Source organism: Carassius carassius, chromosome 2, assembly GCF_963082965.1.
Source record: "Carassius carassius chromosome 2, fCarCar2.1, whole genome shotgun sequence".
Taxonomy (NCBI): Eukaryota; Metazoa; Chordata; class Actinopteri; order Cypriniformes; family Cyprinidae; genus Carassius; species Carassius carassius.
In genome coordinates this window covers 19,000,697-19,018,357 of record NC_081756.1, presented here as the reverse complement: position 1 = coordinate 19,018,357, position 17,661 = coordinate 19,000,697, and the positions used below count along the sequence as shown (strand labels likewise).

General features: G+C 37.5%; 1 protein-coding gene across 1 annotated transcript in view; it reads left to right on the top strand.

Moving 5' to 3' along the window:
* Positions 1 to 17,661, top strand: part of LOC132105619 (immunoglobulin superfamily DCC subclass member 4-like) — an 83,040-nt gene that overhangs the window by 50,146 nt on the left and 15,233 nt on the right. Inside the window, exons 4-8 of the mRNA XM_059510877.1 lie at positions 206 to 339; positions 11,345 to 11,476; positions 14,036 to 14,188; positions 15,847 to 16,257; positions 17,496 to 17,660. Coding sequence (XP_059366860.1) covers positions 206 to 339; positions 11,345 to 11,476; positions 14,036 to 14,188; positions 15,847 to 16,257; positions 17,496 to 17,660 — 995 coding nt within the window. The remainder of the gene's footprint in view (positions 1 to 205; positions 340 to 11,344; positions 11,477 to 14,035; positions 14,189 to 15,846; positions 16,258 to 17,495; position 17,661) is intronic.

Genomic DNA, 17,661 nt, shown 5'->3' with positions numbered 1-17,661 from the left:
TATTTCTGCAGTATGGCTCATGTTTATGTGTAGTGCCACTTTATATGTTGCTCTTGAGTTGACTAATGCTAAACACCAGAATAGGTGGCAGATTGCTCGCCTCCAAAGACTTAAAAGTAGCTTCAGTATAGAAGAGCAACAAACAAACACACACATTGATGTTGTTTTAGAAATGTTAATGCTAATCTCTTTCTCTCTCACACAGGTACATATCTCTTCCTAATGGGGTGCTGCAGATTTTAGGGGTCACTAAAGAAGATGAAGGCTTGTACCGCTGCTTGGCCTTCAACTCTGCCCGCAAACACTTCAGCCAAGATGCTCCTCTCACAGTTAGCCCAGGTATAACACAAAGACCTGTTCCCAACTACCCCTTCATAGACAGCCTTGATTTTTTACAATACGTCACTTATGCTCTTCCTATTCACTTCATTTCTCTGACTCACACAGTAATGGCCTTATGACGGTTTAGAAGTCAGTCATTGCATTCTGGAAAAATTCATTATACGTATTTTTTTTTCTGAGTTGTACTTAAAAGTGCTAGTTAGTTTAGGAATGGACATTTCAAACAAAAATAATATATGAAAATCGCTGGATATTATTTGATTATTTTTTAAAACCTTCTGAAGATCTGAAAATCATTCGCCATCATCCTATCAGTCTTCTGGCCTTACTCTGTTTATGTGGTAAGTGAAATTTTATGTACTGCAGTGTACTACCGCTAGTAAGTGGCTAACCATGTCCCTTTAGTGGCTTCGGTGAACTTCCAAACAACCAATCAGCATTGAGGGATAACTTTTAAGGAAATATCTGGTTTAGGTTTACAATCAGGTGCTTCTACACTCTTCTTAATCCGCTATCATTTCACACTGATTTTAGGAATAAATTATGGGTAGGGTTAGGTTTAGGGGGTAGGGATTGGGATAAAGTCTATATTTTTGGACAGTTATGTTGATTCAGGATCAATAAAAGATGTTGATCGAGGAACATGTCTTACTTAGCAAAATCACGGTGACCACGTGGCTTCGTAGAATGAGTTATTCATTTGTTTTACGCACCTTTCTGAATTTAGATTCAGCCACACCTCTTACCCAGTCACGGGTGTTTGTGGGACACACAGAGCTCTTGTTTGACATCGTCCCTTACTAAGTTACTGTAACCATTATATGCTATGTAAGTCTTTTTTTATGCCACGAAAGTCTACAGTGTGCGTGAGACAAATGTGTTCAGAAAACATGGGAAAATTTTTAAGACAATAATCGTACAATCTATTCAATATTCTCTAAAATCAACTAATCAAATATTTGAAAATCATGACCAATCCCCAAGTTAATTATTTTGTTCTCGCTTTTTCTAAGACCATTAAATGTTTTTATTTATTTTTATTTATTTTTTATTTAAGTGCAATGTATTGAAAAAAAATCTATATTAAAATAGATAATGTCCTGGTAGAAAATTGGCAGTACAGTTCAGTTAAGTTTAAAGACATTTCCGTCATCCCTTAAACACAACACTCGTCCTTCACTAATAGTCTCTTTGCAAAGCCTGCATTCCAATATGACAGGTTCTCATCAGTTTGTGCTGAAAATATGACATACCCTCATACATAAAATATTGGAGTATGGGATGCCTTAAACCCACATAGGGCTGAAGGTTAATTGAAATCATACCGAAATCGTGATTTGGCTTGATGCGATGAATTAAAAACGTGTGGTTTTTCATTAAATAAATATATGCACATCATCAGTATTAAATGCTATCGTCTCTGCAAGTGCTGTGTTGCTAATAATGGGCATGATTTTAAATTCTTTGTTTGAGCCCATTCAGTGATTAAATGCATAAACTGTCAGAGCATATGTTAATATTATGCATTTCACTACTGAATAGGCTCAAACTCAAAATATGCCATAATTTAAAGCTCAATCAATAGCATTTAAGAAGAATGACAAAACCATCTGTGAAGTGTTCATGTAGGTGTCAACTACAGTCGTGGCCAAAAGTTTTGAGAATTACATAAATATTGGAAATTGGAAAAGTTAAAGGACCTGCTGAGATCATTTCAGTAATCGTCTTGTTAACTCAGGTGAGAATGTTGACGAGCACAAGGCTGGAGATCATTATGTCAGGCTGATTGGGTTAGAATGGCAGACTTGACATGTTAAAAGGAGGGTGATGCTTGAAATCATTGTTCTTCCATTGTTAACCATGGTGACCTGCAAAGAAATGCGTGCAGCCATCATTGCGTTGCATAAAAATGGCTTCACAGGCAAGGATATTGTGGCTACTAAGATTGCACCTAAATCAACAATTTATAGGATCATCAAGAACTTCAAGGAAAGAGGTTCAATTCTTGTAAAGAAGGTTTCAGGGCGTCCAAGAAAGTCCAGCAAGCGCCAGGATCGTCTCCTAAAGAGGATTCAGCTGCGGGATCGGAGTGCCACCAGTGCAGAGCTTGCTCAGGAATGGCAGCAGGCAGGTGGGAGCGCATCTGCACGCACAGTGAGGCAAAGACTTTTGGAAGATGGCCTGGTGTCAAGAAGGGCAGCAAAGAAGCCACTTCTCTCCAAAAAAAAACATCAGGGACAGATCGATCTTCTGCAGAAAGTATAGTGAATGGACTGCTGAGGACTGGGGCAAAGTCATATTCTCCAATGAAGCCCCTTTCCGATTGTTTGGGGCATCTGGAAAAAGGCTTGTCCGGAGAAGAAAAGGTGAGCGCTACCATCAGTCCTGTGTCATGCCAACAGTAAAGCATTCTGACACCATTCATGTGTGGGGTTGCTTCTCATCCAAGGGAGTGGGCTCACTCACAATTCTGCCCAAAAACACAGCCATGAATAAAGAATGGTACCAAAACACCATCCAACAGCAACTTCTTCCAACAATCCAACAACAGTTTGGTGAAGAACAATGCATTTTCCAGCACGATTAGTTTATCACCGATTAGTTCTCACCGTTCGTAGAAAGAGATTTGTTTGGTTGCGTGGCTTGGTCCATTGATCTGCGCTGATGACAGGTCAGCGCAGTGCGAGATCTATAACATTGTGCTTTTTCATCCCACGTTCTGTGCATTTGGCTTACCATATGTACGGCTAAACACCGGTTCTCTCTCTCTCAATTATGTTGCTTTTACCAGCTGTTTATTGTTGTAGATATGCAATGCAGAGAGATGTATACATGACCCCCTCTTCTGGAGACGGGGCGGGAATATGCAGATCATTTGCATTTAAAGGGATGCACTCCAAAACAGCTCTTTTTTTAGACACACCCCAAAAATATTTTCCAGTTGTTATAGTACATTATCTGTTGGTTATTCTGGGCTGAAACTTCACAGACACATTCTGGGGACACTCAAGAACAACATTACATCTTGTAAAAAGTGGTCCTGAAAAAGAAGGGCCAACACTGCAAATACTGACTCTTTGCATAAATGTCATGTAATTGTCGATAAAATCCTTTGAAACGTATGAAGTGCTTGTAATTGTATTTCAGTACATCACAGAAACAACTGAAACAAAGATCTAAAAGCAGTTTAGCAGCAAACTTTTTGAAAACTAATATTTATGTAATTCTCAAAACTTTTGGCCACGACTGTATAATGCACAGATTTTAGATTTTTGATATTTCTAAATGAACACTTTACAGCTGGGTCTGTGACTGTAAGTCATACTCTTCAAATGCTATTGAAATTAGTTGTTGTATGTACCTTTAGAGACAGTCCCTTAACTTGTGAATATTGAATGTCCAACGTCAAAACAACTTTATGCCAGTCAGAAAGAGGCAAAAAAATATATATTATACTATAATAAAGGCTAGATTAGCACTGGATTATAAATTTACTTAAAGGCAGGGTAGGAAAAAAATGTATAAAAAACTTTTTTTCAAAATTTGTTTAAACTTTATTTATATATCAATACATAATTAAAATGTAAGTACTCTGAAAAAGAAAGTATAAAAATCGAGTGTCTGTAGACCTCTCACGACTGTTTTAAAGACAGCTCATTATTTCCATTCACTCCACCCCCTCCCTTCTGGGCTCCTATAGATTATTTATCGTCTCTACTACGGCTCGCTAAGTAATGTTATGTTAGCTATATTACGCAGCTACGTGTGCTAATGACACATGCTTCATGAAAAAAATAAACAAAAAATATCTATGATCAAAATACAAAAAGAAAGATTTACCTGTCCAGCAGAAATAAAGCCATCAAGGAGTCACTTTTCAGCCCCTTGAGTTCCCTCAGTTCTCGCCATCGCTGGAAAGCCACGCCGATATTAACTCGCGTTTTATTTCTTTGTTTATCCAAAGACTTTTTGTTCATTGCCTTTTCTTGTACTGTTACTGTCTTCCTTTTTTTGCCTGGTTTGCCTTCACTAACTGCATAGGCCGGTACTGTGAATTTTGCTTGCTGTTTCTCTGGCATTGTTTTGGTATTCCTAGGATCCGTGCCTCTTGAATTCCTCAAATCAAACGTGCGCGCGCAAGTGGGCAGGTCATGTGTGGCAAAAGGGTGGTTGCCATGGTTGCGAGAGCGTGACAGTCGCCTAAGCCAATCCTATGTTTCGTCCCGAATGGAAATAATGAGCTGTGTTTTATACAGATTAAACCGTCTAGAGTCCCTCGATTTTTATACTCTTTTTATCAGAGTACTTACATTTTAATTATGCATTGATATACATAGAAAGTTTAAACAAATTTGGAAGAAACTTGTTTATACATTTTTTACCTACCCTGCCTTTATTTATGATGAAAATACCCAAGATGGCTTGAAGAACACAGATAAACCGTGTCATGTCATGTGTTTACTGTCTTCATGTTTAATCAATTCAAGTGTTTCTATTTTCTTTTTATTCAGGAACAGTGGTAACTGGATGCCTTTGCACATATAGGGATTTCCTGGAATGTCATGAGTTCTAGGGCTGCTCCGATCACGATCTGCCGATCGTTAAAGCCTGGTTCACACGGCAGGATAATTAGGCCGATTTTAGCCCCGATTCACCCCTTCTGACAATCTTAAGGATGCTCAGATTATCGTAAAATAATCTGATCAGATATTCCTGCCGTGTGTGGTGTGTTAAGACTGACGTCGGGACCGCTCCGATCTCAAATCGGGGATATCCAACATGTTGGATTTATTTGGCCCGATTTCTTCTCGTGTGTGGTGTCCCCCGAGGACAAACGATCACGCAGCCTGTGGACTGTGGCGTGTAGCCAATCAGAAAGCGAGGTGGCGAGGAAGTACCGGGAAACAAAATCAAAACAGCCGGCGGCATGGCGCACCAGAAAGTTGATGGGCATAACTACATCCACAACTGCTGTCCACCAGAGTACATGGAAACGAATATATGAACGTTTATTTCAACGGTAATTAATCTGTGTAGTACGTAACGACATTTCTATGAGATAAAACAAGAACTCACCTCCATATCATGATGTAGCAAGTATAGTCCATGCTTGCGTTGTCTCCACTTCTTTGACCAACGCCTTTTCTTGTTTTTCTTATGTTTTTTTCGGTTAAAAACAAAGCACAAACTATGGCCACTGCATCCTCTTCGTCCGCCATGATTGTTTACTCTGAAGTCACGTTTGATCTCGAGGGATTTTGCAAGATTTCCAGTCTGACCTGGGAATGCTCGGGAGTCAAATCGGTTCGTGTGTGATATGTTGATTTTGCCGTGTGGCTGCACACCACACACTGTACGACCAAAACTGTTAGACCCATGATTTTTTATCGTGTGTGGGGTCTCTCAGGTTTGGAAAATCGGCCGACAATTTTAAAATCGTCCCGTGTGAACCAGGCTTAATGCGCATCTCGTCAGTAAAGCCGGTTCTCTAATCAGCGGTAAATTCCGTCAGGTGCGTGATTTCAGGCTGCGGCTTCAGTGTCGTTGCTTCAGTCATATGACCTGATTCCCTATGGTGATTTGCCTGCTTATATAGCCATTGCCCCGCCTATATTGGCGGGATTTGGCGTGCTGCATCGCCACAGGCTCGCGCAGCTATGCAGCGCTGTCATTGGTTTAAAAAAGTTTACTGATTAAACCAATGGCAGTGCAGTTGCACTGCATTATTGAAAAAAGGCTTCAGTATCGAGGAAAAAAGGAGCTTTTCTCCATACGCAGTATGAGTGAAGTATCTCAGGGAACCAAGGTTAAGTTCATAACCGAGTACGTTCTTTATGAACTGCAGGATTGCTTGTAATAAAGATTTAAATGCAAAAGAAAAGGCAGTAGAGCTGACTGTGGGGGCGTGTCTGAACGAGCTGTTTTGGGGGGTGTGGCTGAGTCTTAACTATGACAAAGAATATCTCTTTGAATTTGAGACTTTAGTCTTTGCAACTTTACAGACCTTTTTCATGCACCAAGAGCTTGTAACACTCCGAAGAGAAAGGAAAAATTAAAATTGCGCATATATATATATATATATATATATATATATATATATATATATATAAAATGACCCCTTTAAGAAATTCCAAGTAAATATAGGATAGAAGTGTACTTCAGGAGTGTACCAGGATGCATAAAAGGCTCATATTTCATATTAAAGACATGGGCTCATATCTCCTGAAAAAATGATTGTCAAAGGTTTTTTTATCGTAACAGTATCATCTGATTTGCAGTTATAGGCTGCCTGCATATTAACAAGTCACAAAAAAATTCACATTTTAAATCACAAATTTAACCAGAATAAAATGGTTAAAATGGGCGTAACGTGCAATAAACCAATCAGAGTCTCATCTTCCATTCCCTTTAAGAGCCAGTTGCCCTCGTGCCATGATGGATTTGCTATTTACACAACGGAATTTGGCAAGCGCAAAGACAGAATGCATCTCCGAGATGAAACGGAGCTGTTCATGTGCGAGCAAATAGATAGCCTAATTCTGATACATGTGATGACTATCCTTTATGACATGTTGGCATATATATATATATATGACTACATTGGACGTTACCTCCCGATCAGGACTCGGATATATATATATATATATAATATATATATAATATATATGTATGTGTGTGTGTGTGTGTGTGTGTATATATATATATATATATATATATATATATATATATATATATATATATATATATATATATATTCTCATTAATTTTTAACACATTATGCGGTGGCACAGAGTTAGACCCTTTTGACTCCACACAGAAACAGCAACGCGTGCGGCATGACATCACTTTGTTTTCAAGAGCTGGTGTGAATATAGATTCAAACTCAAAGAGACATGATAGTCTGCGCATGACCTGATATATTTAATTCGGACCCAGAATACAGCGAGATGAACATCACAGTGCACTAAACTTTCATGCAGTGTGTGTTTCATTCATACTCGAAGCCGGAGCTGATATCAGGAAATTCCTAATATGGACAAAAGTGTCCAGCTATCACTGTGGTGTTCACAGGAAAACAGAAACTTATGCAAACACGAAGACATTAATATACGATCACGACAATAAATAGTTTTTCAAGTCATCTCCAGCAGGTGATAAATAAAGTATATGAACAATGCAGTGCTAATTGACATAGCATTTATTACAGTATAGAAACTATTCTGCCTTATGTGATAAACAGTCTTTGTAGTATATAAACAAATCATTATCATTTGTTATTATCCAGCATTTATAGATTTCTAAGCCAATTAAAAGCTAGAAATTAGAGAAAAATTAAAGTTGCCTATACTACGTCAGAAGTTTTTGAACAGTAAGCTTGTTAAGTCCCTTCTGTTCACCAAGCCTGCATTTATTTGATCCAAAGCACAGCAAAACAGTAAGATTTTGAAATATTTTTACTAGCCTATTTAAAATAGCTGTTTTATATTTGAATATATTTCAAAATTTAATTTATTGAACATCCTGGATCTGTTTTTTCACTCTTCTTTATTCTATTTTTATTTATTATAGAAGTATCGGATCAGGACTCAATATCGGCAGATACTCAAAATCAAATGACTCGGACTAGGGCAAAAAAAACCTGATCGGGACATGCCTAATATGTATTTAATTAGCCTACAAAAAGATCTTATGCATTGCAATCCTTTAATTTTTAATATTTGGCATGTTTGTGTGCTGCTGTGCGTCCCTGTGTTTAATAATCAGCCTGCACGCTCTATAAATAACAAAGAAAAAACATTGCAACAGACTTTAGACCAGGTTTAAGCTGGTGTATGATAGGGCTCTGAATGGCCCTGATGTGTATGAAAGTTACAGTATATTTTTATAATACTCTGAGCAATATTATATCAGAAGAATAATGGAAATCTGTGATTGCTTTTGAAATGAACTGAAAAATACAAGATTTATGGTTCTCCTCCAGTCTTTTTGTTTGAGGTGTGTGTGTCTGTGTCTGTGTCTGTGTGTCTGTGTGTCTGTGTCTGTGTGTCTGTGTGTGTGTGTGTGTGTGTGTGTGTGTGTGTGTGTGTGTGTGTGTGTGTGTGTGGGTACATGGTTTTCTGTCCTGGTGGGGACTTAAACCTGAATACACTCCGACTCACAGGAACTTCTGTCACCATGGGTACTTGAATTGAGGTTCCCATGGGGAAACAAGCTTATAAATCATACAGAATGAGTATATTGGAGAATGTAATAATGCAGAAAGTTTTTGTGAGGGGTAGGTTTAGGTGTATGGTTAGTGTAAGATTGATAGAATATACGGTTTGGACAGTATAAAACCCATTACATCTATGGAGACAAGAGTCCCCACAAGGAAAGTAAACCAGATGTGTGTGTGTGTGTGTGTGTGTGTGTATAAGTGCCCTCTGCAGAGGTGGTCTGTGTTGCAGGCAGAATTGATTTCCTGCTGTCCTTAAGACTGCTTGGCTGATGAAATGGAGGGGGCAAAAGGAGGGATGGAAAAGAGGAATGAGATTAGGAACAAAGGCAAAGAAGGCTATAGAGAGATAAAGCACTAAATGAAATAAAAGTGAATGTGGGAAGATGAGGGAGACAGATCACTAATGCTATGAAGTCAGTCTCTGCCTTTAACTCCCTTCACACACACACCTCTGAAAGACTTCAATATCCATGCTGACCTTTGCTCATTTCCATTATGTTTCTGCATTATCAGCCAGAGACCTGAATGATTTTCATTGTCACACATTCATCTTTTAAGCCATTCTCTCTAATTGTTCCACATTCATCTTTCTCCTTCTTTTTTACTCCTATTTGCTCCTTCAACCCTTTTTATTTGTATCAATTGCTTCATAAAGCTTCTCTGTCTTTATAGAGAAAAGTGAAATTACTTAAGTGTAATGTATCTGATTGTGTCAGAATGAGAGAAAGAGAAATTGAAACTGAAAAACAAAACTTAAGAGAGATCAATTGAAAAAGCGTCTGAGAGAAAGAAAGAGAACAAGAGAGGGAGTGATAGAATGAAAGAAATAGGATGACAGAGAAGAGGGAGCTGAGTTGAGGTCACATTTACCTTTATTCTGTGATATCTAGTCATTTCAGTAGGAATCCACGTCATCTGGAATTTTTTGGGAGAGCCAAAGATGTCCTCACACAGATTTCATATTGGTTTGTGCTGTTGGTTGAAAAACAGAAAGCTGCTTGTTTGAAAATGAATTTTTATGTAAGCTGTGCTTCATGCAGTTTTAATAATGTACAGTCAACCTTTTTTGTCTGTGGAATTTCATCAAAAGTGTGTTGATGTGACCTCACATTATAGATTAAAGAGAGAGATGGAATAAGAGAAGGATCTAGGATGAAAGAAAGAGAACTAGAATGAGAGGGGGAAAAAGAAGTTGAGAGGTTCATTGAACACAATCACTATACAAAATAGAGCAACACTGGCTGCTAGATATGCTTTCAAAAGACTAAATATGTATTATCCCAGTATGTTTTCTGTACGCATTTGCTCACCATGGTGACCCTGTGTGTCTGCGTGTATATGCAGACATCTTACAGTATGTAATGCAGATGGCCTTTATTGTAACATAAACACTTCAGTCATACACGCAAAAACGTTCTTATGCGTTGTCTATCTTATGTTTCCGATTAATATGTTGTTCTGTTTTTACATACATCCTCAGCTTTGTCAATATTTAATATTTACAGTATTGGCAAAAAATCATGCTGAATTGAGAAAGATAGAAAGAGAGCAGTCTTCACCTTGCAGAAATCATAGTTTCGAATACAGTGCATCTTTTGGCCCTGAGACCAGACAGCTCAAGTACACAGTAAGTCTTTATGAGTGTTTGTGAATCAGGCATCTCAGGCTCTAGTTTGGCTCATTGGCATTCTGCTTGATGCTGTATATTTTGTTACACACTCACTGTAACTTGGAAAAAGCCATATAAGCAAACTTACTGTATGCTGTTGTTCAAGTGGGTATTTGTGGTCTGTAGTGGCCTTTTGTTCTCAGTTTATGGGTTGTTTTAAACACAGGCGCACATCCACTTGTGTACCTTCTAATACAGACACACACACTCGCACTGCTTTTACACAGTGCACCTCGTAGCCTCAGAAATCTGACCCACTTTAAATCCCTGTGCTCTCATGCATATGAGATTGCTTCTGTATGTAATCAAAGTGATTAATTTATGACCATCATACCATCATATATATATATATATATATATATATATATTATATATAAATACTTTCACAATATAATACACAACATAAGTTTGGAGTAAATTTTTTGTTTTATGTTTATTTATTTATTTTTCAGCAGGCATGCATTTATTTGTCTTAAAATACAGTAATAATTGAGAAATTATATTATAATGTTAAATTACTTTTGACTTTTTATATTTTAATGTAAAAGCTAAATTTTTAGCAGCTTACATTTTAATTTTAGCAGATGTAGATTTTTTGCCCAAGCAACATTTCATATTAATATAAATGTTTAAGACAGTTTTGTGCTGCTAAATATTTTTGTGAAAATTGTGAACAGCGTTTATTTGAAATGGAAATCTTTTGTATCATTATAAATATCTACTGTCACTTTTTATCAATTTAATGCACCCTTGCTGAATAAAATTCTCAGATGAATAAAATATATATTTTTAATATATTATTTTAAATGTTTTTATTTTATTTATGACAGCTCCAACCCAGATAAATGACACCTATCCTCTTTGGCCTCATTGTATCAATCCTTCCATCACACTCTGCTTCATGACTCTTCCCTCCTCTCCTCAATCCTATCTCACTCTTTGTCTGTCTCTCTCACTTCCTGTGAGCATAAGAGGAAATGGTGTCCCCTGTTGGGTCATTTGCTTCACCTGGTGCTGCTTTCGAGCAAACCCATGTGCCTGATGGTGAATACTGTATCCTATATTTATCCTATATACTGTACAAACACAGACTCATAATAATCTGCGTCTCACAGGTGTGTCTCAGGAGAGTGAGGTGGTGATTGTGGCTCCACCACGGAACTCTACAGTGGTCATGGGTCGTCCGGCTGTGATGGAGTGCATGGCTCAGGGTGAACCCAAACCTTTCGTATCATGGAGCAGACAGGGTAATACGCAATTACACACACAAGTGCTGCTGTTGATAGATCTAGACTAACTGACAAGTTGAAGGTTTTCAGGAGTAGGAGAGCATAGTAGGTTCAATATGTTGAAACAATCATTGCGGTGCCTTTGAATAAAGCACTTAAACCCCTGGGTTGATTAGGAGACATTGTGCTTGTAATAAGTGCATTGTTGTATTGGATTAAAGTATCAGCTGAAAGGCCGAGTTGTAATTAGTGCTGTGTCCACTGTGAACTTTGAGTGCTTACAATGTTAATTAACTACACAAATTGTGATTTATTAGGTAAGCTTATATGTTTGGTCTATAGACACGTGGCTCTGCCCAACTACACCCCCACCCTTCACCCTCACTGTTACTGCCTCCATCCATGTTCATTACGGACCTCATTTTGCCCCCCCCTACAATAATGCCAAGACTATTTAACTGAGAGCATTATTTTCATTAGGTTTCATTAAAAATTAAAAAGATGTAAAAAATCATGAGGTGTCTTTTTTTCTTTGTTTGAGTGGTGCGCGCTAATGGCAGCTGCAGACGGCCAGTGTCTAGAGTCATTAACAGGGGCGATTCTAGGATTTTCATTTTAGGGGGGCTCAGCCCCCAATGAGGGTATGATGTAAAAAAAAAATGCTCATTGTTAACTAGTTTCATTCATTCATCCAGTAACATGCATATGGCACAGTTTTCTAATCACTGAGGTACCGAATGTGAGGTATTTAGGGTGGTTCGGGGGCATGCTCCCCCGAGAAAATTTTGATTTCTCTGATCTACATATGTGCATTTTAAGATGGTTTGAAGGCCAAAAAAAATTGGATGACAATAGCTTTAAAACCATGTGCGGGCAGCTGTTTTTTTTCTCACCTCATCAGCATCACACTCTTTTTCTCTTGGTTTTTATCTTGCTCTGTCTTTTCCCTCGTAAAGCTGAGCTTTGACTGATATAGGCTTTTTATTTTTGTCTGTCAGTGAAGAAAGTAAACATAGGGTCAACTGATAGGTTGATTTATGAATCATTTTCTCAGACAAAGCTACCAGGAAAGCTAGGTAACTAAGTCCATCAACAATGAAATATAAATTATTTTATTTTTTAAGCTTTTTAGCCTTTTTAATCAACAATACGGTTGGTTATTCACATAGTCACCCCGTGAAAATCTATTTAATTTCAAATCATTTAACTAACCAGCTAAACGTGTATTAATGTAACTGTCTATTGGCAATATGATTAATCTGTTCTATATTTTTTTCTATTTATTAAAAATAACAACATGAATTATCAATTTGCCACTTCAAATCAAGTACTTAAAAGAAAATCACAAATCCCTTTTACTCTTACTCTAATATATGTATGTACACTCCTCCTGATTCATTATTACTTAATACAAAACTATATTTATTAATACAAAACAAAAAAACTCCAAAATAATAATGATGTTCTCTCTCTGGGCCATCTAGTGCTTTCAGATAATGATGTGTGTCTTTAATCATTTCTGTGCATGGCAGCATAATGTAACGCCAAAATACATAATAATATGTTTTAAAGTTTAAAAAGCAAATAAATAAAATAAATCATGATCGTTTTTTCATGGGTGTTAATCGCTTCATTTTTGTAGGAATAAAAAACAACTATCACACTGTGTGATAGGGCTGAAGGTGAACGCAGCGAAACGTATTGGTATTGGATGAGAAACCGAACCGTCCCGTGTTGCTCCCAATGCTCCAGTAACATTACATTATGTAAACTGCAATGCATTTATGACAAAAAAACTGCACCGATGCAGATGTAATATCATAGCATTAGTAATCTATCAATAAATGCACGCACACACGACACACACCTTGTGCTCTCTGATGTTCGCTCTGCTCGGCGCCACTGAAGATTGAAAAATGCGCTAAATCCAAGCAAACTCAGATAAGGGGAGGAGCCGGCTGAAGCCACCCTAAAAAGGGCCTAGTGACGCCCCTGGTCATTAATGCACGCCTTACCAGCCAGTGCTGTACTGACCTCTGATGGTTAATGATGTCCATTGCACACCATTATAGTTCATTCAAAATCGGATCATTTTTTGCCCCTCAAGCTACTTTAGACACACAAGAATTTCTTTCTGGCATGTGTCACAAAATGGGAGATATTGTATGGACACTTTTTGATACTGTAGTGCTGCTGTTTGCATGCTTTACTGGAATATTAAACAATCGGCCCTCTTCATTGTACAGTAATTGCAATGTATTCAGATTTGAAACAACATGAGGTTGAGTAATTGATGACGGTATTAAATTCCGACTTTCCTTTAACTATTCGTTTAACACTTTAACTGTTTTATTAAATATTTTATTTTTTCTTATTAATAGTACATGAGACTTGGATACAGTAGTGACCTGGCTAAATCCTAAAATAGAGCTTTTTCAAGGGTGCTGTTTTTCAAATGGACAGCTGTATACTTAAAAATGTAAATGTCCCTGCTTGCTTAGTCTTGATTTATTGATTATTCATTTTCTTTTACATTTTTTGCTTTTTTTCCCACAACCTCTTCTTTGGGACCCATAGATGGGAAGCCGATAGCTACAGATGTGGTTGTCTTGGCAACTAACCTAGTGATTCCTGACACCCGCAGTCACCATGCTGGAGTGTATGTGTGTCGTGCCAACAAACCCAAGACCAGAGATTTCGTTTCATCTCCTGCTGAACTTCGAGTACTGGGTAATTGTTTGTGCGTTTTCCTTTTAATGAATCCTACATATTCTGCATAAATACTGGATACATTACTGAAGGATTGTAAATGCACAAAATATACAGTGAGTCTTATTGATTCAGAATCAGTGAATCAAACATAAGGGAAGCTGTATACTTTATTTATCAAGCACAAAACAATTAATTGGCTAGGAGTTTTAATGGCTGTTAAGTTTTAGTTTTCAAATTTTCATGGTCTTTGAATATTTCTATACTACTGTACTATAGAACCCTTTGGCTTGTCATCCTGAGTAAAATCATTATGCTTTCTGATAAGTAGAAACTGATGGTAAAAAGATGTTTGCTGATCTTGCTGACTGGATGAAAAATTCATAAATGTTATATACAGTATAAATGGTATACACACACACCATGGTAGCAAAACCATTATGGCAATACTGTTGTTTATTATTTTAGGTAGTGCTTACTGTATTTGTGTTTGTCATGCAAGTGAACAATGCATGAGAAGAAGACAATAAATGTTCAGTGGAATAATCACAAGGATCATGATCAATGTTTCTGAACTGCACATTTAAGTGGAATCTTCCGTTACTAAACACTATCTAATGAGGTTTGTCAAAGATTGCAGTGCAAATGCAGTGCATAAACTGACTGATCTTTTGATTTAGCTGGATGCTTGGGAAATGTAGACATTTCATAAAAAAATAACTTATTTATAAAGAAGCAATCTCAAGCAAAAAACCATAAAACAGTCAAGAAATCTTCTGCATGGAAGTACAATATAATTTTTCCTCTGAAAACCTTTAGAAACTATTTTACTCACTAGGGGAGGCTTCATCTAATTGATTCCCATCTGTTTTGCAGGGAGGGAAAATAATAGTAGATTTTTTTTTTAATCCTTGAAAAATTATACTAAAATAAGTTTATAGCTTGTGTTTATGTTTGAACCTACAATATGACTCATTTTATGGGTGTAATAATTTTTTTTTTACCCATTGGTTGATTTATACATGATTACTCTGACACTTATTCTGTATTACTTATAGTTCATACAATAGCTAATATGAACTTTCAAGAAACAATAAATTAATCTTGGTTAATTTATATATACACTTTTTCCCCCCAAGTTTACCTTTCTAAGTTAACATTAACATAGTTAAAGGAATAAGACACCCAAAAATAAAAGTTGACTGAAAATGTACTTTACCTCAGGCAATCCAAGATCTACATGAATGTGTTTCTTCATCTGAACAGATTTGCATTATATCACTTTCTCCCAAGTGTATCTTCTGCAGTGAATGGGTGCCGTCAGAATGAGAGTTCAAAGATCTGATAATGACAAAAACACCAATCAAGCAGTGGATTGACTTTGAATTATTGATGTATTTATCATCTGTTTGGACTCTCATTCTGACAGCACTGTGGAGGACCTATTGATGAGAAAGTAATGTAATGCTAAATGTCTCCAAATCTGTTCCGATGAAGAAAGAAATGGCCTGAGGGTGAGTACATTTTCAGCAAATGTTCATTTTTGGGCAAACTATTTTTTTTTTATTTAAACATTACAAACAGGAATAAAAAATCTATATTTATATTAACATTAACCTGGCAGTTCATGGTACTTAATAAGTTGTAGTAATATGTCTATATGATCCTTTCCCCCACAGCTCCACCAGTCATCCTCCAGCCCCCAGAGGCGGTGTCCCTGTCCCGGGGAAATACAGCTCGGTTTGTGTGTAATAGTTCGGGTGACCCTCCCCCTGCTCTGCGCTGGCTGAAGAATGGTGAACCGGTCCAGTCTAATGCCCGGGTAAAGACTCAGAACCCTGGAGTTCTGCTCATCAACCAGCTGCAGCTGGACGATGCGGGATACTACCAGTGTATTGCTGCCAACAGCCTGGGCACCGCCTGTGCCACTGCCAAGCTGTCTGTCATCGTGAGGGAGGGGCTGCCTAGCCCTCCTCGTCATGTGTTGGCCATACCCCACTCTAGCACTTCTGCCCTGCTCACCTGGGACCCACCTGAACATAACAGTGACCAGATCATTGGATTTTCAGTACACTACCAACGCACAGCAGGTGAGAGAGAGGAAGAGCGTTTGTATGGATTTCATAATTCAGAAAGGGGAGTAAAGAAACACTGGTGAAGAAAAATGCTGAGATAATTTATAATGTTGTAACATATATGTTAATATTTAAAAAAAAATACTACAGAATGCATAATCTATCTTTAACTGCATATTGTCAAAAAGTCAATAATTACACTGATTTACAGAAAGTCTCAGTTGATGGTCCTATAATAGTATATAATTTAAATAATACTATAATAACTCTAGTTTAATATTAAAGAACATTAATTTGTTCTCAAATTTTACACAACTTTCTGTGAGCACTTTCCTATTTTGTTACTAGAAGTTACTGGAGTCCCTGTTTGGCCTCCAGTGTTTTTCATTACAATGTATCCAGCTTAAGTGGATCAGTCCACGTGACTGTGCAAAACCACAAGCCATATGTAAGCTCCACTGTTACTAGCTGGGTTTCCATCATTCTGCTTTTATGCGCATTTGGAAGTATCGCATCAGAATCGAGTGATGGAAAGGCTGAATTTCGAATAGAAATTGCCTTAATTCGCAAAAAAGTTTTATGCTTGCTCGAGGTGGTTTTTGACTTGTGCGAAAAAGGGTTAATTTCAATAAAGGGATATGGAAACGCATTTTGCAAATAAATTATTCCTGGCGCATTAAAAAAGTAATGTGACTTTGCGCTGTGAGACTGTAAATCCTGACTAATCAGTGGACCGATCTCTTTCCACAGCATCTAAAATTAAAATAAAAGTTGTTATGGTCATTCGGAAATGCCAGAGCAAAGTCTGTCAAAGTATTTCTGTATAATTGCCTTCCAGAACTATTAAACGACTGGATTCCCAAACAGCAGCATCCACCTCCAAAAGCAATAACCGGATTCATTGTGTTTTGTCTGCTTGTTCTGAGGTGCAAGTCATTTATTATAGATGAAAATTATTATATTCAGTAGCTTCTCCTACTTTTCTTAGTGCTGTATAGTGGCAGTTTATCAGGAAGTGACGATTTTGTTCTATTTGACTCGTTGGATTGAAACGCTGCTTGTTCGCAAATGTTTTGTGCGATATTCCAATTTTGCGCATAAGTTAAATTTGCAACTTTGGATGGAAATCCAGCTACTTATTGGGTCACGCTTCTCTTCATTTAGAAACTCATATCCAGAGGATTATCGTAAAACATATTTTGGCTACGTCAAATCTTTAAAAGCAAATGTATTGTCTATTTGTGTGTTGACAGGCTCAGACAACATGGAGTATCAGTTTGCAGTGAATAATGACACAACAGAGCTGCACGTAAAGGAGCTGCTCCCTCACACAACCTACACTTTCTATGTAGTGGCCTACTCGCTCATTGGGGCCAGCCGCCCGTCACAGCCCGTTACCGTGGAGATGCTAGAGGATGG